Source organism: Leuciscus leuciscus (genome assembly GCF_965113295.1).
Source record: "Leuciscus leuciscus genome assembly, chromosome: 3".
Classification (NCBI taxonomy): Eukaryota; Metazoa; Chordata; class Actinopteri; order Cypriniformes; family Leuciscidae; genus Leuciscus; species Leuciscus leuciscus.
In genome coordinates, this window is record NC_138727.1 from 47910772 (window position 1) to 47936894 (window position 26123).

Below are 26123 nucleotides of genomic sequence, written 5' to 3' on the forward strand. Positions count from 1 at the left end.
CATGTCAGATCATTCAGTCACCTGCACTCCCACTAGAGGTTATTACTTCATTTAGTTATTAACTATGTTATAGACTATGTAAAAGCACAATTATCCCTGTGAAGTGAGTAAGGGAGTGTTCACACTTGGCATGTTTGGTTCAATTTAAGGGTTTGGTTCAATTTAAGGTCACACTTGTAGTTCAGGTTGCTTGGTTCGTTTGGTTCTCCAAAAATTTTGCGAGGGTACGCCCATCCCAAATTTTTTCCACCAGCACGTCCCTTCAGGGTCTCTTAGTCATGTCTATCAAAGTGTATTAGTGGAAAACTAACACTGAAATAATACAGAATCTAAAATCCAGTGAGAGGAATAAAAAACAAAAAACAAAAAAAAAAACCTCACAGATATCAAAGTTTGAGGTTTGACAATGATTATTTATGATGAAAATAACAATACAGCACTTAAACACACATTCTCTCTCTCACACACACACACACCTATGAACACGCAGATAAGCTCTAGCTGCGGTGCACGACGCTATCGATGCTGTCCTGAAGCTCTGCCATCTTCTTCAGCACCAGATTCACCTTCTGCTCATCAAACTCCAAACACACAAACTCTGAGCTCTGAAGTAGAGAGAGAGAGAGAGACCGTTTACATTCAGTATGATGAAGAGACCCAAAATCATTTTCAACAACACATAACGTGTAATATCAGAACTGCTGCTGACTCGGCTGTTAGAGTCCACCCGCATCAATACAGCGGTGTAAGATTCACTGCACGGACAACACTCTAAAAGTAGTTTCCACATCAGTCCTCAGAATTCAGAATTTGCTATTCAGAATCAATTAATAGAATGTTTTTAAACAATCAGATTAGATTTGCATCTCCAAACGGTTTTCCTGGAATTCTTGATTCTGATTGGTCAGTCAGCATTCCATGAACAAGTTTGTCTCATTGTCTGTCTGAACTGTTTTCCTACTGAGTTTCTTATCGCTCATATCACTTGTGAACCAATTTTTGTGTTCATCGCAGGGTCCGAAATCGCGTATTTTGAGTAGGAACTAATATTTCAAATTGAATTAACTTCATGACTGTAGAAAAGTTTGTTCTATATAGTATGAATAAAGGTCTGACGTACTACATAAGCCATGTTGTTACGGTCACGTGACCCACCAGTTACGTCGCTTCACCTCCATTCATAAATCCTCTACTATGTATTCCGACATACTAATCTGTTGGTGTACTGTTTTTCACATGCTATAGGGAAGTATTCAGACAAATACCATTTCTCTTTTTTAAAAATGGGAACAGTGAGCTTATCTATTCTCAACATAACTTTGATCTTTGATTCTGGCAAGTATTTGTTTCGGACGCAGTGCATTTACTGGGAAAACCGTGAACTTAAAGTGCATTTAGCCTACAAATCTGGCATGGGTTCTGATCACCCTCATGGCTTATTCTGTAACTTATACCTCATTATGCCTTAGTTATAGGGCAGCAAAAGAATAGTGTTAAAGTTTTTTTTTTTTTTGTAAAAATGATCCAGAAGGGCAGAAGACTGGGACTGACAAGAAGAATGGGAGTGATGAAGAGTGAGAATGACATCAGATGACATCAGCAGAAGATCATTATGACATCAGAAGCCGAAGCAGCTTCTATGCAGTGTCTCATTCACACAGAACAGAACCAGAGCATAATATAACCCTAGCCCTAAACTAACCTACAACTTTTGCATTTATTTGATCAAAATAATCAAAATAATTCATCTTCCAGAATCTGACAGTAAGTTTTTGGAGTTAATTTTTAGTTAATTTTTAGTCCATCTCCTACCCTGAAGTCCGTTTTGCAGAGATGGACTAAAAATGAACTCCCAAAACTTACTGTCAGATTCTAGAAGATGAATTCTTCAAACAGTAGTACAAGAGGATGTGGTGCTGGTCCTTCAAGAGTCACTCTCAATCTGTCTGTCTATAAAGCCTATAAAAAAAATCAGTCTTCATGTATTTTACTACACTTCAGCTTGTGATTCTTATTAAGAGGGGGTACATTTTTAGGATTCTTTACCTAACCTAAGTCTCTGAGACCCTGACACCTTGCTCTTCTGGAGACTTCAGGTAGGTTGCAGTTCTGGAAAATGGTGGTGCTGGAGACTAAAGGGTTCCTGATGGTTTCACACTTAGTTCTTCACCTTAATTCCTAATTCTTTTGCAGTCAACATGTGTCTTTTCTCCACCTGTATTTGTCTGACCCTGCCGACCCAATGAGCATTTCACTGTCCAATGGTCATGCCTTAACTGCCATTTCTAGTATTGCATTAGTATTGCATCCTTCTCATGGGCATTTAATAATTTTTGACTTTTCAGTCTTAGTTAAATCTCTTTTTTGGCTTATTTTATTTGTAAAAGAAAACGTGCCTAATAATTCTGCACACATGAATATAAGGCATTTTTCATTTCTAGCCTTCATGAACAAGTATATATTGCTTATAAATGATTAAATACAAAATGAATAGTAATTATTAACATTAATGTGGTTTGGAATTGGTAAAATGTGCCTAGAAAAAAAATATGAACAGAAAATCAACGTGCCTAATAATTCTGCACGCACTGTAGTTGGTGAATAGCATAGGCTACTATAACACAGTAGCGATAACGTTAAGCGCACCAGAATAACATATAATATTCAGAAATAAACAGTGTAGCTGACTTACAGATTCAGTTAACATCCACAAATGAATAAGCGCGCCGATTCAGGGAGCAGGCTACACAGTGAACTCCGAGAAAACGCTACTTAAGCTCCGCTGCTTTCTTCAACCTTCTCTGTCTCTGGTCCTGCGCTGTGCTCACTCAGTGTCAGTGTGAGAGGGGGAGTGGCCAGAGGGGGAGTGGCCAGCAGCTAGAGCGGCAAAAGCCAATGTGTGATCGGTTCTTTTACCGATATATTTACCGATATCTTTTGCATTTCTAATCCAAACAATGCCAAACATTGCACTTACTCGTGCCCTTACACCTGTCAAGTTTGAAATATATTGTATGTTGTGTATATGTTGTGTGTATCTTTGTTCTTCTCTTTTAATATCAAAGAAAATAATGACAAAGAATTTTATCTTCACCACTTTGACCTAAATCTTCACCACTTTGGCCTTCACCACTTTTTTTTTTGTAAGGCTTTGTTTTTAAATAGGGACATTACTTTGGCTGTAATACTCAGTTACTTGCAAAATAGTGAAACCAACATGAAAAAGAATCATGATATATATATTATATATATATATATTTTTTTTTTTGCCATATCGCCCACCCCTAATGTCAAGCCCTTTTTGTATAGTCACAATAGCCATATCACATAACCTGTAACCACAGCGACTAAAGTAAATGTAATAACATCTGAAAGCACAATTGACAATGATTTTTAATAAACAAGCTCAATTAAGGTGCAAATTCATCTGTGCAAACGAGTTGCTGGAAAACAGAAACATGATCTGATATCTCACACTACGGATGTGACAGACAACTAGGCAACAGGTCAGTCCTGAAATATTAATGTAGTCGTAATAGTCGTTTAGGTTAGAAAATGCAATTTTCACTCTTTTTAATAACTGAACTATACAGTATATAACCATATTGGACTGTGGATGTGTGAAAATCTCGTTTCCTTCTTGTCATCCAAACACAAACACGGCACTGAGAATGATTCAAGGTTTTATCATGCAGTAATTGATCTCGTGACCCCGAATGAAGAATCAATCTCCGTTTTTAGCATCTTTGTGGCTGTGATGAGGGACCCTTATGCTCTCCCGCTGCTCGGAAGAGAATTGAATATCCAACAGTCCCCTATTCTCTGAGCATGAATCATACGGCGTGTAATGCATCTCTCTGCACACGGCACCAATTATACCAAACAATTAGAGCACTCAGACAAACAAACGGTCTGAGAGCCACTTACAGCTGAAAGGAGCCTCCTCTTACAGTGCAGAATGTGCATTTACACAAAAATACTAATAAATTAGGGCTGGGCGCTATGGCGTTTTATATCGTGGTGATGGTAAAAATGATATAAAATCGTTAGAGATTTTGCTAGATTCATGTATATCACAGCATGCAAATATACACGCATCACAAAACTACTGACACTTTAGTGAGAAGAAACGCATGAAAGCGACAAAGACTTGGACTTGCTTGATTTTAAAAGGAGTTATTAAGTGCAATAAGTCGTGAAAAACAACTCGAGTGCTCGCGCTGACTAGTGGTTCAATGGTTCACAAAACTCACAGTTCGGATCATATTATGGTTTTTGAGTCACAGATCAGACAATTTTTTGGATCAGCTAGAAGAAATATTTTTTTTGGGGGGGGGGGGGACTTTGCTTTCCATTTATTACTTAAAGCACACTTTAAGTACACCTATACCACAGCAAAAACTACTAGCCTAACTAATAAAGCTCAAACACTCTTAACGGCAAGTGAACAGTCACAAAATAACAAATGCACAAATCACAAGCACAGATAAATACAACACCCACAAAACACCCACCCATCCCTAAAATAAATAAATAAATAAAAAAGAATACATTTTTAGAGTGTTTTTCCACTTACACCGCGGTAGTATATTTTCATAATTATTAATTTATGCTTTCCCTGGATATTCAATTCAAAACCGTCATCATGGAAAGCAGAACTACTTTACAGTGGTGCAGTTACAGAAGATTATTCAAAACCTCTCAACATCTGTAAGTCAACAAGAATTTAACTGTGCCATGGTATAATTTGAATAAATAATTTCGCCTGCAATTTGGACTATTATAAATAAATGCAAAAGGCCAGTTTGCATTCCCCTGACTGAATAAATAGTGCTTATACAACACTTGTCTGGCAGGTAGTTAATGCACATGCAACAACATGCTGTGCTGTCGATTATACTATTTACTGGTGCAAAAAACATAAAAACAATGTAAGCTGTGCAGTTCCCAGAAGATTATTCAAAACCTCAGAACATCTGTCAATCAAGAATGAAAAAATGTACCTGTACCATGTAATAAAAATAATGTAAAAAAAAAAAAAAAAAAAAAAAAATCACACCTGGTAAGAAATCTTTTTTTGGCCATAAGATTAACATGATACTTAATATCTTCTATATTAGCTTCTACCTGTGCATGGATCTTGTTCATTCACAAATGCATATCTTTGAAATCTTTGCTCATTCACTAATGCAAAATAATTTCACTACAGTATAATGCTATTTGTTAATATCTCTTAAATCTTAATATCAATGTAAATCCTTAAAATACTCTCAAATTTCAACTTTGAGGCTTTCAGAGATTTTCCACATACTTTTTTCACACATCTCTGAACACCCAGCCAACATGTCACAACTACTTACCTATGCAATCAAACACAGACAGGTGTGACTTCATTGTTTCGGGACATGTCTACACATATTCATGTGTGTGTGCGGTTACACCAGACTGAGCACCCACATTTCCCAAGCGATTGGCAGAAATTATCATCATCAATACTCTCAGGCGTTGTCCACACTAATACATTTTCATTTGAAAACACTTTTTTTCTCTCCGTTTTAGCCTTTCGTTCACCCTGATATATTCAAAAACCTTAGTTATGTGATGCATATTGTAGGCTACTCATAGATATCTATAGTTAGTTAGTTACACTGGCATTGTTGTGCCTGCTAGTTACTTTCAAAGTGTTGCAAAAGAGAAATGTTCCTTTGTAGAGAGTTTGATTGATAGGCGATCTGACCAATCATAATCCGCCATCCGCCGAATCCGCCATTTTTGTCCGACAAAGCAGTCATTAGAGTTAGTAGATTATTGAATGATTGTGCCAGAAAAATAGCGCGAGAACTTTAATACATCTGCTCTCTCGGTATCATCTCGTGAGATTTTATTACGTTTTACGCATGTGAAGTAAGGTGATTTAAAGTCATAATAAAATCAAAACTGACCCTATTTACTTGTTAGCGCACATAGCTAGTCTTATGGTGAACGATTAATCCGTGAAAACTTTGTTTGTCGTAATAATCTTTAATCAAAATCAAATTTTTTTTGCTTCTGCTCTGGAATGGCGTTCCTTCTTTTGGGTTGAGTATCTCTTTAACCACTTCCCTCCAACCATCAGTCTGCTATGAGCGAGGGATGGAGAGGAGGTGCGCTACAGTAAAACATGCCCTCTATTCAGTATATTCTGTTTCACTTGGAAATACGTCACAACACGAAAGTGGGTTGCAACTTCCAGTTCATGGGGACTTTAAGCATTTCCATTGTGGATTAGAAACGTTTGGAACACGCTAGTGTGGACGGGAAGCGTTTTGAAACAAAAACGCCATTTTCAATGTCTCCAGATTAAAGTAGATGAAGCCTCGGCCACACACACTTCCCTGATTTTAGCATGCAAAAACATGCTTAAGTCGAGCTTTTAAAACACTGCAGTATGGAGTTCCACCCCTCATTTCTCACCTCTCCGGTGCGGCCGAGCTCTAACTCCACCAGTGCCACGGGGCTGTTGGACACCTGCCCCCTGCTGGCGGACGTGTGCAGGTCCACCCTCCACTTCAGGCCCCTGAGGCCGGGCTCCCAGCGGCTCTGAGCCAACAGACTCTCTCTCACCCGTGTCCGGTGGGTCTTCCAGAAGCGTCCCAGAGCGACCGCCTGCTCCGGGCTCACGCCTCCACCACCCTGCCTACGCGTCTGCGCCGTGAGGAACGCCTCCAGCTGCGTCTGATCCATGTCCGCTGATGCCATGGACTGAAGGAGGGACAGACAGATCAGGTTATGGGTGTAGAATGGGATAAATCATGATATTTGCCATTTTTAATTTTCAAGTTTTAATGTTTGGCTGATAGGAGTCAGAACGCAGACTTTTATTTTGACAGCGCTGAAGACACAGATACACAGGAGCTCATTTTCCGTCTTCATTTGATTACCGTCTTTGTTTAACACTAATGTACACTACAATCTTCTCTCAAATGACCTGTTATTTCTTAATGTTTCTCGGGTCTGAACAGAGCTTGGGAAATAAAGATTTAAGTATAATGCCTGTGTTACTTGGAATAATCTGCAAAATATTTTAAAGTTGTTCATGGTCCCATCACTAAATTAATTGAAGTTACTTTCGCGAAATATGTATAACGTAACGTTATATGTGATAAAGTAAACTGGTTCTTATGTTATTTGATGCTGCCTTCTTTGACAGGTCACTGTTTAAAAGTGACTTTGTATATATGTATGGATGCATGGAAAATTTGACCGAATATTAGACAGAACTACTAAAGAAAATGAACAGTATATGAAATGTATTATAGAGTTTGCCTTACTGTTAGTAAAAATAACAGTATTGCAATTTTTTTTTTTTTTACTATTTCTTTATTTGAATAAAATATATAATATAATATATTAGGATTACAGAATCAAAAAGTTTCTAAAGTATAAATCTGTTTATTTTATATATTTTACATTTTATAAGTATTTTTGCATATTTATGTATTCTACAATTATCTCTAATTTAGTAATTATGTAAAACACATATAAATCTTATTGCAGCCAGCAATTGTTATGCATGAGTTATTTACTATCTTTAGATTAATTAATGTGATACATCACATTATAAGCTTTATAATATCGACCATCAACCACCTGCTCTCTAAGATATCAGCCATCAAAAAATCCATATCGTCGATTACTAAACTGTAGTTTACACTGAATACTACATAACGTTACTAAGTAAGGAATGAACGCATAATTGAATGATACACGTTCAGCAAGTGACATCTAACGCCCTGGCAAACTAGCATTGGTGCTGCAAGAAATCTGCTGCTCTCTAGCGGTGGACAGACAAGGCAATCCACACCTGCATTTAGTTTTAAACAATGAAAGTTCTCAATGAAATGTTTCCATTTGTATTTTGATGCAGAAATATCAATAAACGTCCCCGCTATTATGTAAAACTCGTATTGAGAGTGTATAGATACCTTGAGAAGCGACCTCATCTTGTCATGCAGCGCGCGGAACTCGTCCTGCGTCGTCTCGGCGTAGAGTTCATTCTTCAGAAACTCCTCTGTGATTTCTGTATTGCCGTAATAAAGTCTCTGAGTGATTCCGTTCAGTAAAGCGCTCACACATCTCTGGCTGTCCGCGTCAGCCATGTTGGATGTTGACGGTGGGTCATGTGATCCGCGTCACGAGCAACGCGCGTTCACTTCCGGTATTTTTCTGTTTAATATAAACCAGAGCCGTTAAATATTATATAAACATAAACATAATCCTCCTGGGGCCCAGGAATAGACGTTTGTCCACTGTAGTGGATATTATATTTTAGTGAAGTTATCTGACACCAGACACAGTTTTAGTCTGGATCTGCTGTAAAGAGTTTCACCATGACAACAACAACAACAACAACAGCTTCATTAATTCAGTGATCAATGTAGCACTCTTATGGAAATATGCTAATATTTCGTAATTATCATTTAAATATGATTTTTTTTTATTATTATTGTTTGTCATAAATCAACATCTCAAGAAAATGTTATGGGGTTTCTTATCCAAATATGACTTTCTGTTACGAAACAAGGCACATGATTTCACACTGTATAGACCCCTGGGGCCTGTTGCATAAACCGCTTAGACTAGTCTTGCAAATTAGTCATTGAATTTATTTATTTAAGACCGTTCATAACTTTTTTAAGTCAGTTACATAAAAACGTACATTGGCCTAATTTTCAAAAATGTTTTTTTCTACATTTGTTTCTTTTGCACTAAACAATGTAATGATAGATGTATGCTTCGCTGCCTTTGATATCCCACAATATCCCGCAGCCATAGTTTTTAACAGTACGAATTTGATCAAGTAGCCTAATTCTCAGTTCAACCCTTCCAAAAGATCGACCAAAGGAAAATACTTAAAAAAAACATGAGTTTCTCATTTTCTATTTAAAATGTTACTGTGAATTTGTGTTTCTGTTCATAACTTTCAAAAGCCGAAAAGAGGCGCATACAATCAAACTGTCATCAGATAGTGGGATGAATCAACAGCACAAGTGCGGAAAGAAAGGTAATTTTGAGTATTACAATTTTTTAAAAATTTTAATGATAAAGTGACAGTATATAAAATGCACATACTAGATACAGAGATATATTTTCATGAAATGCTTAGATAAAAATTTTAACTGCCATGTGTAAATAATATTACGGCAATACAATAAAGTGCTTTAATACACAAACATTGTTTTAAGACATGTTTAAGAGTCTTTAGATAAATAAACTCACACAGGACACACCACTATTGTCAACCCTTATTTGACCCGATTACCATTCAAGTTAGCAGATATTACTCTAAAAACACTCAGCAAAATACAATGAGGGAACAACAAAGCGGCACTCATTCACCAACAACATCTCCAAGCTGTAACACATAGAACACAGTCACACTCAGGCATGATTTGATTTCATAAGCCTATTATGTCTAACATATAATAATTAATTACTCTGCTTTTGTCATATGAAACAAAAACACTAGTAATTACATACATAATTATACATAAAGCTACTAAATAAGCAAAACAACCCCTAAATATTATTTGTTCCATAAAATATTACTAAAATATATTACTATATACTTATGTTTTGTATGTATTTTGTGTATTATTATAATGAAGTATTTAGCAATTTAGCAAAAATAAAGCAAGTATTTCTCAAAAGCATTGTGAGCTAAGTTGATTAGGATTAGGACGGAGAGACCATTAGTGGCAATGGTTCGATCTACTACGGCTTACATGGACACGCAGCATCATAGAGTCTTACAAAAATACTTACATCATCTTCAAATCAGAGGGGTTGACTTTGGGTTTAGGTGGCCTGTAACAAAAGAAGGCACAGACTCATGAATGTTATATTTAGTGAAGATATGTACTTCTTACAGTTTCAGTTTCTTTAATTTTATAACCATTTATTTAAGGTGTAAACACATTTGTTAATATACAGAACTATCGTAAATAAAATAATTTTATCCTATTTTGAATAAATATTTTATGTAGCTAAAATAAGAATGTAAGCATGTTTTTGTGTTTTGTTAATGTGTTTGTTTGAGCTTGTGTTTTCTTACAAGTAAGTACTTGTGTTCATCAGGGTTTTCAAGCAGGCAATGTCATCTGTGATGTCATCATCCAAAAAAGCTTTGGTAGAAAAAAAGTTAAAAGTTCATATTTAATCATATCTTTATTTAGTTAATTTCCTAAAAATTTGATATTTTCCCTCTAACTTACAAGTGCATTTCATGTTGCAAATATTAACTGATGGCACCAGGCCGGAATCACAGGCCCACTGATCACTGAGCTGAAACACTCCATACAGGCGCCAGACAGGCCTTTTTGGCTTATTCTCAAAAATGGGACCGTGGGGTTTGGGTAAAAAGGGAATGTGACGGCGGCGTCTCTGGGGTCTTGAGGAATTTCTTGGAGGGGAGATTTTGACGGGCTTTGATCTTGAGCTTGATGTGCCTGTGGTGGATTTTGTGGTTGAGCCTGTGGTTGATCCTGTGGTGGGGCTTGTGGTGGGGCTTGAGGTTGATCCTGTGGTGGGGCTTGAGGTGGGGCCTGTGGTGGGGCTTGAGGTGGAGCCTGTGGTGAGGCTTAACGTTGATCCTGTGGTGGGACTTGTGGTGGGGCTTGAGGTTGATCCTGTGGTGGGACTTGTGGTGGGGCTTGTGGTGGGACTTGTGGTGGGGCTTGAGGTTGATCCTGTGGTGGGGCTTGTGGTGGGGCTTGAGGTTGATCCTGTGGTGGGGCTTGAGGTTGATCCTGTGGTGGGACTTGAGGTGGGGATTGTGGTGGGACTTGTGGTGGGGCTTGAGGTTGATCCTGTGGTGGGGCTTGAGGTGGATCCTGTGGTGGGGCTTGAGGTGGAGCCTGTGGTGGATCCTGTGGTGGGGCTTGTGTTGGGACTTGTGGTGGAGCTTGAGGTGGAGCCTGTGGTGGGACTTGAGGTGGAGCCTGTGGTGGGGCTTGAGGTTGATCCTGTGGTGGGGCTTGAGGTTGATCCTGTGGTGGGACTTGTGGTGGGGCTTGTGGTGGGACTTGTGGTGGGACTTGTGGTGGGGCTTGTGGTGGGACTTGTGGTGGGGCTTGAGGTGGAGCCTGTGGTGGGACTTGTGGTGGGGCTTGTGGTGGGGCTTGATGTTGATCCTGTAGTGGGGCTTGAGGTGGAGCCTGTGGTGGGACTTGTGGTGGGGCTTGAGGTGGAGCCTGTGGTGGGGCTTGAGGTGGAGCCTGTGGTGGGACTTGTGGTGGGACTTGTGGTGGAGCTTGAGGTGGAGCCTGTGGTGGGGCTTGAGGTGGAGCCTGTGGTGGGGCTTGAGGTGGAGCTTGTGGTGGGGGTTGTGGTGGGGCCTGTGGTGGGGCTTGAGGTGGAGCCTGTGGTGAGGCTTAAGGTTGATCCTGTGGTGGGGCTTGTGGTGGGGCTTGAGGTTGATCCTGTGATGGGACTTGAGGTCGATCCTGTGGTGGGGCTTGAGGTGGAGCCTGTGGTGGGACTTGAGGTTGATCCTGTGGTGGGACTTGTGGTGGGGCTTGAGGTTGATCCTGTGGTGGGGCTTGAGGTTGATCCTGTGGTGGGACTAGAGGTGGGGCTTGTGGTGGGGCTTGAGGTTGATCCTGTGGTGGGACTTGTGGTGGGTCCTGTGGTGGGGCTTGAGGTAGAGCCTGTGGTGGGATTTGTGGTGGGGCTTGAGGTGGAGCCTGTGGTGGGGCTTGAGGTTGATCCTGTGGTGGGGCTTGAGGTGGAGCCTGTGGTGGGGCTTGAGGTGGATCCTGTGGTGGGGCTTGTGTTGGGACTTGTGGTGGAGCTTGAGGTGGAGCCTGTGGTGGGACTTGAGGTGGAGCCTGTGGTGGGGCTTGAGGTTGATCCTGTGGTGGGGCTTGAGGTTGATCCTGTGGTGGGACTTGTGGTGGGGCTTGAGGTGGAGCCTGTGGTGGGGCTTGAGGTTGATCCTGTGGTGGAACTTGTGGTGGGGCTTGTGGTGGGACTTGTGGTGGGACTTGTGTTGGGGCTTGTGGTGGGGCTTGTGGTGGGGCTTGTGGTGGGGCTTGAGGTGAAGCCTGTGGTGGGACTTGTGGTGGGGCTTGTGGTGGGGCTTGATGTTGATCCTGTAGTGGGGCTTGAGGTGGAGCCTGTGGTGGGACTCGTGGTGGGGCTTGAGGTGGAGCCTGTGGTGGGGCTTGAGGTGGAGCCTGTGGTGGGACTTGTGGTGGAGCTTGAGGTGGAGCCTGTGGTGGGGCTTGAGGTGGAGCCTGTGGTGGGGCTTGAGGTAGAGCTTGTGGTGGGGCTTGTGGTGGGGCCTGTGGTGGGGCTTGAGGTGGAGCCTGTGGTGAGGCTTAAGGTTGATCCTGTGGTGGGGCTTGTGGTGGGGCTTGAGGTTGATCCTGTGATGGGACTTGAGGTCGATCCTGTGGTGGGGCTTGAGGTGGAGCCTGTGGTGGGACTTGTGGTGGGGCTTGAGGTGGAGCCTGTGGTGGGACTTGTGGTGGGGCTTGTGTTGGGACTTGTGGTGAAGCTTGAGGTGGAGCCTGTGGTGGGACTTGTGGTGGGGCTTGAGGTTGATCCTGTGGTGGGACTTGTGGTGGGGCTTGAGGTTGATCCTGTGGTGGGGCTTGAGGTTGATCCTGTGGTGGGGCTTGAGGTTGATCCTGTGGTGGGACTAGAGGTGGGGCTTGTGGTGGGACTTGTGGTGGGGCTTGAGGTTGATCCTGTGGTGGGACTTGTGGTGGGTCCTGTGGTGGGGCTTGAGGTAGAACCTGTGGTGGGATTTGTGGTGGGGCTTGAGGTTGATCCTGTGGTGGGACTTGAGGTGGAGCCTGTGGTAGGGCTTGAGGTGGAGCCAGTGGTGGGACTTGTGGTGGGGCCTGTGGTGCGGCTTGAGGTGGAGCCTGTGGTGGGACTTGTGGTGGGGCTTGAGGTGGGTCTTGAGGTGGAGCCTGTGGTGGGGCTTGAGGTGGAGCCTGTGGTGGGGCTTCTGGTGGGGCTTGTGGTGGGGTTTGAGGTGGAGCCTGTGGTGGGGCTTGCGGTTGATCCCATGGTGGGTCTTGCGGTGGAGCCTGTGGTGGGGCTTGAGGTGGAGCCTGCGGTGGGACTTGAGGTGGAGACTGTGGTGGGTCTTGTGGTTGATCCTGTGGTGGGACTTGAGGTGGAGCCTGTGGTGGCTCTTGTGGTGGGACTTGTGGTGGGTCTTGTGGTGAGACTTGTGGTTGGGCTTGTGGTAGGTCTTGTGGTGGGACTTTTGGTGGTGCCAGTGGTGGTGCCAGTGGTGGGACTTAATGTAGGCTTTAAGGTGGAGGTAGATGGTTGAAGAGGGGTGTCATCGGGCTTGTCCTCAGTGATGGTTTTAATAAAGTTGGTGTTGAAGGCTGAGTCTTTGGCCTTGCAGACAACTGCCTCAGATAGAAAGAAACATATGGAAGAAGGTAATGAAGCTTTTAGGAGCCATCATGTGACATGGCAATATGGCATCTGAAGACTGAGCAAGAAAAGGGAATTTGAAAGAAAAGTTACTCTATTACTCACGTCTAGCTACAAGATCTTTTGTGTCCAATTTTTCTCCCATGACCTTAATCTCCTGAAGCCGAGCTGCCTCCAGCTTGGCCTTCAGCTCACATTTCCTGAAAATCCGTCCCTCATTCACACTGGACACCAGCAGAACCAGCGCCAACACGGCCAACATCTTCACTGGGTTTATGCTCTTCATCTCTCTCCTCTCTGATATCTGGAGATTAAACAAGGAAAGTGAAAGCAGAGATAAATTTAAACATTTTGTTAGGCCTCTCATACCTTTTTGCTGAAGTACATCTATAAGTCGGTTTTTATTTTGCAATATTCACTTATAGTTACTGAGAATTAGGGCTTGCATAGACTAGTCGAGTAGTCGATAGATCGACTACTTCAATCACTAGTCGACGCTGTCGGAAACAATCGACTACTCGAGCGTCCATTAACCATAAATGAATTAAAAATGGTGAACGTCACCAACAGACACCACACGTCAGATGTGTGGAAGTATTTCATCAAGGATGACAAAAATATTGTAATTGGCCAACTCTGCAAGAGGCCGTTCACATGTTGCGTCTAACCTAAGCGCTTGCGCTCCCGTGCATCGAGCCTGGAAAAACTAGCGCACCACGTTGCTTCCATTATGAGCGCGCTCGCTGCGCGCCTACATTTGAAATAACGACCTTGAGCGCGAAAAAGACGCGATATGTGAACGGCCCCTAGAAGCAGACGTCTGAAATGAAAGGCAAGAACGGCTATTTATTTGGCTTTAGACTGTTACATGAAAATTTAAAAATGAAATGTCATAATTATAATGTTTTGAGAGTTTACTTATGTAATTGTTGCATTAGGCTATGAATTAATAATTGTTTATTGATAAGATCTAGCTATTTCATGTCTTTTAATTTACAGTAGCATATGAACCACGAGTAGTCGAGTAACTCGAGTATTGTTTTGATAAGAAATCGACTAGCAGAAATTAGTAGTCGTGCAACCCCTACTGAGAATTCACCTTAATGTGATTGTATATCAAGCTTCTTTTGATGCTTTTTCTTGTAAATGAAATGAAAAATAGCAGATTTTAGCGCTATAAACATATATGGTCAAATAGATTAAAAAGTATACATTTTTCAACAAGAAATATTGTTTGCTAAGTACATCTGTAAACAATTTGAGCAAAGAACCTGCAATAATACAAGGGCAAGAACCATATTTAAATGAGTCTTACCAGACGTTTTGTTGTTGGAGATACAGATGAATGAGAGTCTTTAAATGTTCCTCAGTCTTCACTGTCTGTGACCAATCAGACTTATATATGTTGGAGTCGTCTCCACCTAGCTGCACCTGTGCTTTTGGTTCATCCCACCATTATTAACTTTTTTACAAATTTATTTCAACATGTTCCAGAAGGATGGGCTCTCCCTGATGAGTTTTGGTTCCTCCCAAGGTTTCTTCTTCATCCACTCAAACCAACCGTTTGGGTGTTTTAAGGCACTATATTCTGTAGAACCGTTTTGGAACAAACAAAACAGCGCAGGCAGGTTGTGTTACTTCAGCCTTTGAATTCTGCTTGACTTTAGATCATGATGTTTGGTTGCGCAAAACACACAAACACACACACACAACCAAAATAATTGCATTTAAAACAAGCAGGTAATTGACCTTTTACAGCTGGATATCCAAACTGCACTGCTTATATGTACTGTGAAAAGCTCTATACAAATACATGTGAATTTAATTGAATTGAATATAATAGAGCACAAGAATAATCAAGAGGAGAAGATCATTTTTTTGAGCGTTTAAATCTTTACTGTTTTCTTCTTTGGGTGGATCTGTCATCAGGGTGGACCTGACAATTTCATGTCAAGCCTGTGATTAAAACAGTGCAGTAGTGGTTTTGCTCAAGGCACAGTCATTTGAATAGTTCTTTCTAGAAATAAACAATGGTTTTGACAGATTTAAAAAACATAGTAAACATTGATGTAAGACTGGAGAAACTGGAAGAGAGGGCTGCTCTCTGAGAAAACAAAGGAAATTTACATTTGAACAAAAAATATGAATAATGGTAGCCCTCTTTCACTTCATTTGGTAGGCAATTCCAAATTTTTGGAGCATTGTGGCTAAAAGAAGTACCACCAGATCATTTATTATTTACTATAATGTGTCAAAACAAAAGAACAGCATTAAAGGATCTTAAACTACGATTTGGGATGTATCTCGACAGACAGTCTGAAATGTATAGAGGTGCCAGAATATGCAGTGTTTTATAAACCAATAAAAGATCCTTAGAATAAATTCTTTGATGAACTGGTAACCAATGCAATTCCATTAAAACTGGTGTAATGTGCGCTCTCCTTTTTAATTTCATTAGTACTCTGGCTGCTGCATTTTGTATCAATTGTAACTTCACTATAGAACCCTTAGGCAACATTCAATAATCAAGATGAGTGAAGATAAAAGCATGAATGAGTTTCTTAGCATCCGAAGATGTGTTCCAAAGATGAACGAAAATCTTATGGTGTTGGAACAACATGAGGGTGAGTAATTACTGACATCATTTTCATTTTTGGGTGAACTAACCCTTTAACTGAGCAAAGTGTGATTTTCCATGATGAAAGAACATTTAAAAAAGATACTTCTTAACACTATTGTCACCTTTATGTTTAGTTTTGTTCATGGACTTTCAGTTTGTTCATTGTCACGTGTTTCCTTGTTCTGATTCCCACCACTCATCTGTCTCCTTGGTCACTGTCATTATTAGTTCGTGTCAGCTGTGTGTAATTAATCGTCCTCGTTTTTGTTCACTACTTAAGTTGTTCTTTCTCCTGCACTGCTTGTTCGGTCTACGTTGCATTTAGTGTGTGTTGTCCTTCTTTTTCTAGCATTATTTTTATTACTCTCATTAAACTTTGTATTGGAACTTTATGCTTCATCTTCATCTGCTTTCCTGCAACCACCCGTGAGTGACAGCTATAGTGACTAAACAAACAGTAGCCTGTAATTATTAGTGCTGAATAGAAATAAAGGTGTGGTGGTTGGGTAGTTGAAAAATCATAAAATATGTTTGGAGTTGATCAGAGCTGAACTAGGTTTTGCAACCACAAGACATCATGTTCATAAAAAAAACATTGTTCAACTCATCCAGATATTAAGCCAGTCCTGATAAGTAAAAATAACAATAGGTTACTGTCGTAACCCCGGTTTCTCTGAAACATCGAGTGGAGATATACACCTATGGGAAGGGCATCCATACCTGACCTCTGCAGAAGTATCCAATTGCACAAAGTCTGGCAAGATGCCAGGTAGAGCCTCACCCCCTTACCTGTGGGCATATAAAGCCTGCATACGCTCCAGTGAGTATATTCACTTCTTGTGCGGTAAGCGGGGCAAAGCTGGTGGATCTCTCCACTCGATGTTTCAGAGAACTGGGGTTACGACAGTAACCTATTGTTCTCCTTCATCATCTCGTGTTCGAGATCCACAAATGGGAGATACATGGACACCTCCCCGATTGCCCAATACACTCACAGTGAGGTTCTGTAAGCCATAGAAGGACGGTCACCCAAAGGGGCCTGACACATCCCATAATCATGAACCCGCCATACTGACGCACACACATAACTGCTGTTTACAGGCAGGACATGAAACGTGTGTAGCACACACAAGAGCAGGAAGGGTTAAGACAACCCCACCAAAACAGAATGTGTTACTGACGTTCTGGTGACATCCAGCCGGTAGTAACGCACAAACGTATAGGGTGAAGCTCAGCTGGCAGCAGAGCAAATGTCCTGTAGCGATACTCCCCTGAACAAGTCAAGTCAAGTATATTTGTATAGCGCTTTTCACAATACAGATTGTATCAAAGCAGCTTCACAGTATTAAATTAAAATAATACAACAAAGTTTGTTTCAAGAGGAATTTATTGATTGATAAAATTAAATAAATATCCCCAAAATATCCCCAACTGAGCAAGCCAAAGGCAACAGTGGCAAGGAACCGAAAAACTCCATCAAGTGACCTAATGGTGTCCTAAAACTCCATCAGGTGACCTAATGGAGAAAAAAAAAACCTTGGGAGAACCCAGGCTCAGTCGGGGGCCAGTTCTCCTCTGGCATTTATGAGCTACAGGCCGGATTGTAGTTTGAACTGTAAGATTATATGAATGCCTGGCTGAAGAGATGCGACTTTAATCTAGTTTTAAATTGGGAGAGCGAGTCTGAGCAACGAACAGCATCAGGAAGACTATTCCAGAGTTTTGGGGCCAAATGTGAAAATGCTCTCCCTACTTTGGTGGTTCTGGAACAGAGCCAGAGCCCAAAAGAGCCCAAAAGAGCCCAAAAGGCGGCTAAGCCCCTCGTGGAATGAGCTCTGATTTCCCCTGAGGGCTGCACTCCTTTCGATTCATATGCCAAAATTATAGCGTCCACAAGCCAATGTGAGAGGCGTTGCTTAGATATGGGATTCCCCTTGCGAGGGGGTGCCCATGAAATAAAGAGCTGGTCACTCTTCAGGAAAGCACTGGTCCAAGCCAAATATGTCTGAAAGGCACGGACAGGACACAGAGCATTCAGCCTTTGATCCTCCACAGAGGAAAAAGGAGGAGGGTGAAAAGCGGACAGCTCTAACACCTCTGATGTGAACGCAGGTAAGTATTTTGGCATGAAGGCCGGATTAGGCTTAAGGAAAACCTTATCTCCACCAAGAGAAAATTTAGTGCACGAGGAATGGACCGAGAGTGCATGTAGCTTACTGACACGTTTAGCTGATGCCAAGGCCAAGAGCAAAGCTATCTTGAAAGACTACAGCTTTAGGGAAATATTTCCCAGGTGCTCAAAAGGAAATTGAGACCTCTAGCACCATGGAGAGGTCCCATTCAGGGACCGTTCTTCTGATGACTGGCAAAGAGTGACGGGCACCCTTCATAAATCCGCAGATTAAAGGGTTAGTTCACCCAAAAATGAAAATTCTGTCAGTAATTAGTCACCCTCATGTTGTTCCAACCGCGTAAGACCTTCGTTCATCTTCGGAACACAAATTAAGTCTGAGAGCTGATCACTTCTCCATAGGATGCTAGGTGGCCCAAACTTGCTGGCCCAGAAAAGTTATTAAAGAGATCGTTAATATAGTCCAAGTGACTACAGTGGCTCAATCTTTAGTATATCAAGCGACGAGAATACTTTTTGTGCGCAAAAACAAACAAAAATAACGACTTTATTCCACTATTCATTTCCTTCTCTCTGGGCCTCGTAGTGTTTTTGCGCTGCGCGTCAGTGTTGTACGTCATCACGCATCACACACGTGACCAGCATCAGCCAATAGTGAGCCTACGTGGTGACGTGTAACACAGACGCGCTGCGCAAAAACACTACGAGGCCCAGAGAGAAGGAAATGAATAGTGGAATAAAGTCGTTATTTTTGTTTGTTTTTGCGCACAAAAAGTATTCTCGTCGCTTGATATACTTAAGATTGAGCCACTGTAGTCACTTGGACTATATTAACGATCTCTTTAATAACTTTTCTGGGCCAGCGAGTTTGGGCCACCTAGCATCCTATGGAGAAGTGATCAGCTCTCAGATTTAATCAAAAATATCTTAATTTGTGTTCCGAAGATGAACGAAGGTCTTACGCGGTTGGAACAACATGAGGGTGAGTAATTACTGACAGAATTTTCATTTTTGGGTGAACTAACCCTTTAAAGGATGCTTCCCCGCCGTTGAGCCCTCAAAACCCACATGACAAGCAGAAATCTCTGCCAGGTAGACCTTAATCGTGGAAAAGGACCTGCCCTTATCTCATCCATATCATGCCCACTATCTGAGGGTGGAAGCTCCAATCTCCATAAATTGGGTTCCCCCTCGATAGAAGGTCCACGCCTCTGTTCAGAATGCCTGTAACATGAGTCACACGTAATGACAGGAAAAAACGTCTGCTCCACACCAAAAGCTTGTGAGCTAGAGCGTGAAGTTTCGACGAGCGCACGCCGCCCTGACGGTTGATGTAAGCGACTGCCGTGGAATTGTCGCAGCGTACGAGCACATGATGTCCTTGCAGGCGAGGCAGAAAATGATTCAGAGCTTTCCATATGGTCATAAGCTCTAAATAATTGATGTGCGCTGAACGTAGTCTGCTCGGCCACAAACCGTTCACCGTTCTGCCCTCCTAGGTGGCACCCCAGCCTGTTAAGGATGCATCTGTCATCACAACTTTCACGTATTGGGCTTAAATGTAGTAACAAAACCCATTTCATGAACGCTCTCATTCTCAGGATTCCCAGCGGCAAAACCTGGATAGGTGAAGCCATAAGACCCTGCAGCCTGAGGCATGTACGATATTGTACTTTCGCCCCCTCTCTGAACTGCGATAGACAGTTCATTAGAGAGAGAACACACTAGCATGGAGACTGAGTTCAACTCCAAGTAAGGCTGGATTTACCACCGGGCCGATTGGGCCGGTGCCCGGGGGCCTCCGACCTCTAGGGGGCCTCCAAGACCCCACTAACTGTGTGGCCCCATCCTTTTTATTTATTTATTTTAAATAAAATAAAAATAAAATTCATTTATGAGTATGTGTTTGTGTGTATGTGTGTTAACAATAATTTATTTGCACACAAAAAAGTATCATGATCAGTTTTTTGGCTGTGTCGGCTGTGTCTGATGATGACAATGAGTCATACTTACCGCGGAAACTATTGATAGCGGCAAGACAGGTGTCCTGCAACACTTTCTCCTTCGATTCGGCTATAATGAGCCAATCGTTTATGTATGTCAAAATCCTCAGACCTGCCATTCTCATGAGTGCTAAGCCCGCCCTCCGCACACAGACAGAAACTCCGAGGGCTTAATGAGAGCCCGAAAACACACATTCACGTAAAGCCCAAAATAACTAGCTGAATCAGACTGTAGCCTGTCTAAAGCAAAAGAATGGAGATAATGCATTTGTTAAACAGCACATTTTTAAATTTACATAGAACAATCAATTTGAGCACAAACCAAAAAGCAGATTCATTTGCCAAATTATTACATGAAAAAATGCTAAGGAATATTTTTTTCTATATGTATTTTTTCTATATATATTATTTTCTGCCAGTTGAACATGCTATACATGCATAAAAGAAAAATAATAAAAAACTTCTCAACAAGCTGCATGTCATGTGCCTCCACAGTCGTGTGGTAAATCATAAGAAACCAACACCAGCACAAGTCTATTTGTGTGGATTGCTAAAGTAAACAGGACACAGAGCATTCAGCCTTTGATCCTCCACAGAGGAAAAAGGAGGAGGGTGAAAAGCGGACAGCTCTAACACCTCTGATGTGAACGCAGGTAAGTATTTTGGCATGAAGGCCGGATTAGGCTTAAGGAAAACCTTATCTCCACCAAGAGAAAATTTAGTGCACGAGGAATGGACCGAGAGTGCATGTAGCTTACTGACACGTTTAGCTGATGCCAAGGCCAAGAGCAAAGCTATCTTGAAAGACTACAGCTTTAGGGAAATATTTCCCAGGTGCTCAAAAGGAAATTGAGACCTCTAGCACCATGGAGAGGTCCCATTCAGGGACCGTTCTTCTGATGACTGGCAAAGAGTGACGGGCACCCTTCATAAATCCGCAGATTAAAGGGTTAGTTCACCCAAAAATGAAAATTCTGTCAGTAATTAGTCACCCTCATGTTGTTCCAACCGCGTAAGACCTTCGTTCATCTTCGGAACACAAATTAAGTCTGAGAGCTGATCACTTCTCCATAGGATGCTAGGTGGCCCAAACTTGCTGGCCCAGAAAAGTTATTAAAGAGATCGTTAATATAGTCCAAGTGACTACAGTGGCTCAATCTTTAGTATATCAAGCGACGAGAATACTTTTTGTGCGCAAAAACAAACAAAAATAACGACTTTATTCCACTATTCATTTCCTTCTCTCTGGGCCTCGTAGTGTTTTTGCGCTGCGCGTCAGTGTTGTACGTCATCACGCATCACACACGTGACCAGCATCAGCCAATAGTGAGCCTACGTGGTGACGTGTAACACAGACGCGCTGCGCAAAAACACTACGAGGCCCAGAGAGAAGGAAATGAATAGTGGAATAAAGTCGTTATTTTTGTTTGTTTTTGCGCACAAAAAGTATTCTCGTCGCTTGATATACTTAAGATTGAGCCACTGTAGTCACTTGGACTATATTAACGATCTCTTTAATAACTTTTCTGGGCCAGCGAGTTTGGGCCACCTAGCATCCTATGGAGAAGTGATCAGCTCTCAGATTTAATCAAAAATATCTTAATTTGTGTTCCGAAGATGAACGAAGGTCTTACGCGGTTGGAACAACATGAGGGTGAGTAATTACTGACAGAATTTTCATTTTTGGGTGAACTAACCCTTTAAAGGATGCTTCCCCGCCGTTGAGCCCTCAAAACCCACATGACAAGCAGAAATCTCTGCCAGGTAGACCTTAATCGTGGAAAAGGACCTGCCCTTATCTCATCCATATCATGCCCACTATCTGAGGGTGGAAGCTCCAATCTCCATAAATTGGGTTCCCCCTCGATAGAAGGTCCACGCCTCTGTTCAGAATGCCTGTAACATGAGTCACACGTAATGACAGGAAAAAACGTCTGCTCCACACCAAAAGCTTGTGAGCTAGAGCGTGAAGTTTCGACGAGCGCACGCCGCCCTGACGGTTGATGTAAGCGACTGCCGTGGAATTGTCGCAGCGTACGAGCACATGATGTCCTTGCAGGCGAGGCAGAAAATGATTCAGAGCTTTCCATATGGTCATAAGCTCTAAATAATTGATGTGCGCTGAACGTAGTCTGCTCGGCCACAAACCGTTCACCGTTCTGCCCTCCTAGGTGGCACCCCAGCCTGTTAAGGATGCATCTGTCATCACAACTTTCACGTATTGGGCTGAAATGTAGTAACAAAACCCATTTCATGAACGCTCTCATTCTCAGGATTCCCAGCGGCAAAACCTGGATAGGTGAAGCCATAAGACCCTGCAGCCTGAGGCATGTACGATATTGTACTTTCGCCCCCTCTCTGAACTGCGATAGACAGTTCATTAGAGAGAGAACACACTAGCATGGAGACTGAGTTCAACTCCAAGTAAGGCTGGATTTACCACCGGGCCGATTGGGCCGGTGCCCGGGGGCCTCCGACCTCTAGGGGGCCTCCAAGACCCCACTAACTGTGTGGCCCCATCCTTTTTATTTATTTATTTTAAATAAAATAAAAATAAAATTCATTTATGAGTATGTGTTTGTGTGTATGTGTGTTAACAATAATTTATTTGCACACAAAAAAGTATCATGATCAGTTTTTTGGCTGTGTCGGCTGTGTCTGATGATGACAATGAGTCATACTTACCGCGGAAACTATTGATAGCGGCAAGACAGGTGTCCTGCAACACTTTCTCCTTCGATTCGGCTATAATGAGCCAATCGTTTATGTATGTCAAAATCCTCAGACCTGCCATTCTCATGAGTGCTAAGCCCGCCCTCCGCACACAGACAGAAACTCCGAGGGCTTAATGAGAGCCCGAAAACACACATTCACGTAAAGCCCAAAATAACTAGCTGAATCAGACAGTAGCCTGTCTAAAGCAAAAGAATGGAGATAATGCATTTGTTAAACAGCACATTTTTAAATTTACATAGAACAATCAATTTGAGCACAAACCAAAAAGCAGATTCATTTGCCAAATTATTACATGAAAAAATGCTAAGGAATATTTTTTTCTATATGTATTTTTTCTATATATATTATTTTCTGCCAGTTGAACATGCTATACATGCATAAAAGAAAAATAATAAAAAACTTCTCAACAAGCTGCATGTCATGTGCCTCCACAGTCGTGTGGTAAATCATAAGAAACCAACACCAGCACAAGTCTATTTGTGTGGATTGCTAAAGTAAACCGTATTGGTGTAACATTAATGTTTCACTTACACAAATTGTTTGTTATATAAAACCATCAAGATAAGATATAATCCCTGTTTATCGTCCAGTGTAACCTTTGATTTGTTCGATGATGTTGGCGTTATAAATTTATAGTTGGTTCTGATCATTTTCATGCAGTGATAAGATAATATTTAACATGTTGATTGTATTGGCAATAGGAACATGCAAAAATAAATAAAAACTTTTCTGAGTTATCCAGCAATGCAGAGTGTGAAATATTCATTGTTGTCATGTATCTTTACAGAAGCCATATTTGAGTTTAGGGCTAGTCTTTGAGATAATTTTTTTTAAAATATGCATTAAAAATACAAGTCTAAAATGCAACACTCCATGTTAGCTAAAAAACATGTTGTTTAGGATTCCTTGCTCAGTCTTGGCCAGAAAGGGTCCATGGCCTGAAAAAGGGTGAAGACTCCTGATATTAGTAAGGTATAAACTAAGAAAAAAGTAATATATATTTAAAACTGCAGTTAATTGTTTTGAAATACAGTAATTGTTGGTTACACTCTGATTTGGGATGTTAGCTTTCACTGTTGTATTGGTCTATGTAAACTATTGCATGAGAAGGTGTGGTTGTACAAACTCAAAACAAGATCAGTAACAAAATCTGAGTTCAAGACATCTCAAATATCCTTAAATATCAACTTCTTTCCAGAAAATCCCTCCCACATCACTCCCTATTATTGGCCTCAATGAAGCACCTTTGATACTTGCTTACACCAGAGAATAACTGTTTATGGTACACAATAAGGAACAGCTCAGAGGGAGAAATTACACAAGGAATATTCATTCTCTTTCCTCAAAGGCTTCATAATACAGACGGCATTGTTGACAATGAATTATGGAAAAGATGGATTTGTCAGCTCTTTTATTTATTTTAACTTGTTTTCATGTCCACAGTGCTAGGAGTGCTATTGGTAAGTCAGATTTATTCATAACCAGCTGAAGTTGAAATGTGTAGATGGTAGGCAGAACTGGAACTTTGTTAACATGACTCTGTTATTTACCAAAAAAGAAATGTGACAATGTACATCCAGATTTTGAATTTCTATCTATCTATCTATCTATCTATCTATCTATCTATCTATCTATCTATCTATGGTAAATACCTACCTGTTGTTTAAAAACATGTTTTACAGGACAAAGGTCTTCTAATGAAGCAAAGAAAATTTGCAGGATAATGTTGATTTGTTTACATCATTTATGTTTTCTATTAAGTGTACACACTATTCATTACGTTAGCGTACTCTCTGAACAACTTGCATTTTCTGAACTGCTGCCATGTTGGCAAAAAATTGATGTAAGGAGAAGATTTGAGAATATCAGTTGAGTATTGAGATAGAATTGTTGCTTTATTACACATAAATAGATTATGATCCACAAACAAATGTAAAGAGATCCACAAACATTAAACATATTCACTAGTAAATAGAATGATATCCACAAATAAACGTTAGGAGTTTCACAAAAATAACTAAATTCACAAATAAATAAAATTATATAGGCCAATAAAAAAAAGTTTTTATTTCACAAACACAACTCTTCCTGGCATTCATTTGTGAATCCCTTTCCGTGCCTTTGAATATTTTGAAATATTTCTAGTGTTAAAGGTATAGCGGAGGATCTTTCCGAATTTTAGAAAAGACCCGCCCTCTCCAATTTTTTTAAAAATGCACATGCGCAACACTATCTGCTCCCGAGAGGGAACGCCTATTAAACGTGTGCACGAGAGAGCATTCATGCAAGACAAAATGTCAAATGCCCTTCCGTGTTTTATTTACTTATTATACTGATCGATTGAGTGACCGAGGACTCAAGACATGATATGCAATGGAGAAGTAGCTTGTTGCATTTGTGTAATAAATACTATGGTGAACACATTGGAATTATCAAAAATGAACACACAAGGATTTAGAACATTTCAGCGTGATACCATTTACCATTTGGTCATAAGGCTACTTTAGACAAATTGAGATGTTTACCGTGTCTACGCGGTGCATGACTTGTGCCAGGGCTAGCATCGCTAATCATAGCTTACATTAACTTTTACTAGCAGTGATTTTAAATGGATTTCTCCAAATAGCATGCCAAACTTTACCTGTCTAGTAGAATCTTCGCGACTGCAGCATCAGTGGGAAGCCCAACCTGTGCTTTTAGCGCACGCCAGCGTGTGAAATATTCACCCAAAATCACTCTGGTCTTGTTTCTATATTCTGCGGCCTTTCTCTTCTTATCATACACTTCGTATAAATTTTTTCTCTTTCGACCCTCAGCCATTTTCAAAGGAATGGCTGAAACCGTAACTCATCACACATAATACACCTGAAAGTGCGCATGCGTAGAAAGCGAAAACTACCTAGGGACGAGCACGTACGACGGCCTTACGTAAACATATCACCAGAATGATTGACACTTAGGTGGACCAATAGTATAGGTTACCCACCCGGAAAAAGAAAATCCTCCGCTATACCTTTAAGACTGTGGTCAAGACATGCAGACAAATCCACAAATAAGTGGACTCCACCCACCATCTACTCAAGCCAATCAGATAACAGCTACCTTGCGCTGACCAATCATAGCATTCTCTTGCTCCAACCAATCACGATTTGCTCAGGGTGGGAACAGATTCATTTGAACCCCTGGAATGAAC

The 26123-nt window shown here is 41.2% G+C and overlaps 2 protein-coding genes across 3 annotated transcripts in view; one reads left to right on the plus strand and one right to left on the minus strand.

Moving 5' to 3' along the window:
* Positions 1–371: 371 nt before the first annotated feature.
* On the minus strand, positions 372–8183 carry commd1 (copper metabolism (Murr1) domain containing 1). Its single transcript, XM_082165613.1, has 3 exons — positions 7965–8183; positions 6454–6741; positions 372–605 (listed from the first exon to the last, which is right to left on the minus strand). Exons 1-3 carry the CDS (start codon positions 8136–8138, stop codon positions 498–500), a joined length of 570 nt encoding a protein of 189 aa, XP_082021739.1. The 5' UTR covers positions 8139–8183; the 3' UTR covers positions 372–497.
* Positions 8184–24184: 16001 nt separating this feature from the next.
* Positions 24185–26123, plus strand: part of LOC309495750 (protocadherin Fat 4-like) — a 39271-nt gene continuing 37332 nt past the window's right edge. The window contains exon 1 of one of the 2 annotated variants that reach the window (XM_082165587.1): positions 24185–24390. In XM_082165587.1, the coding sequence (XP_082021713.1) occupies positions 24315–24390 (76 nt within the window). In that variant the 5' untranslated portion in view covers positions 24185–24314. The remainder of the gene's footprint in view (positions 24391–26123) is intronic. The other variant, XM_082165586.1, reaches the window with a different exon arrangement.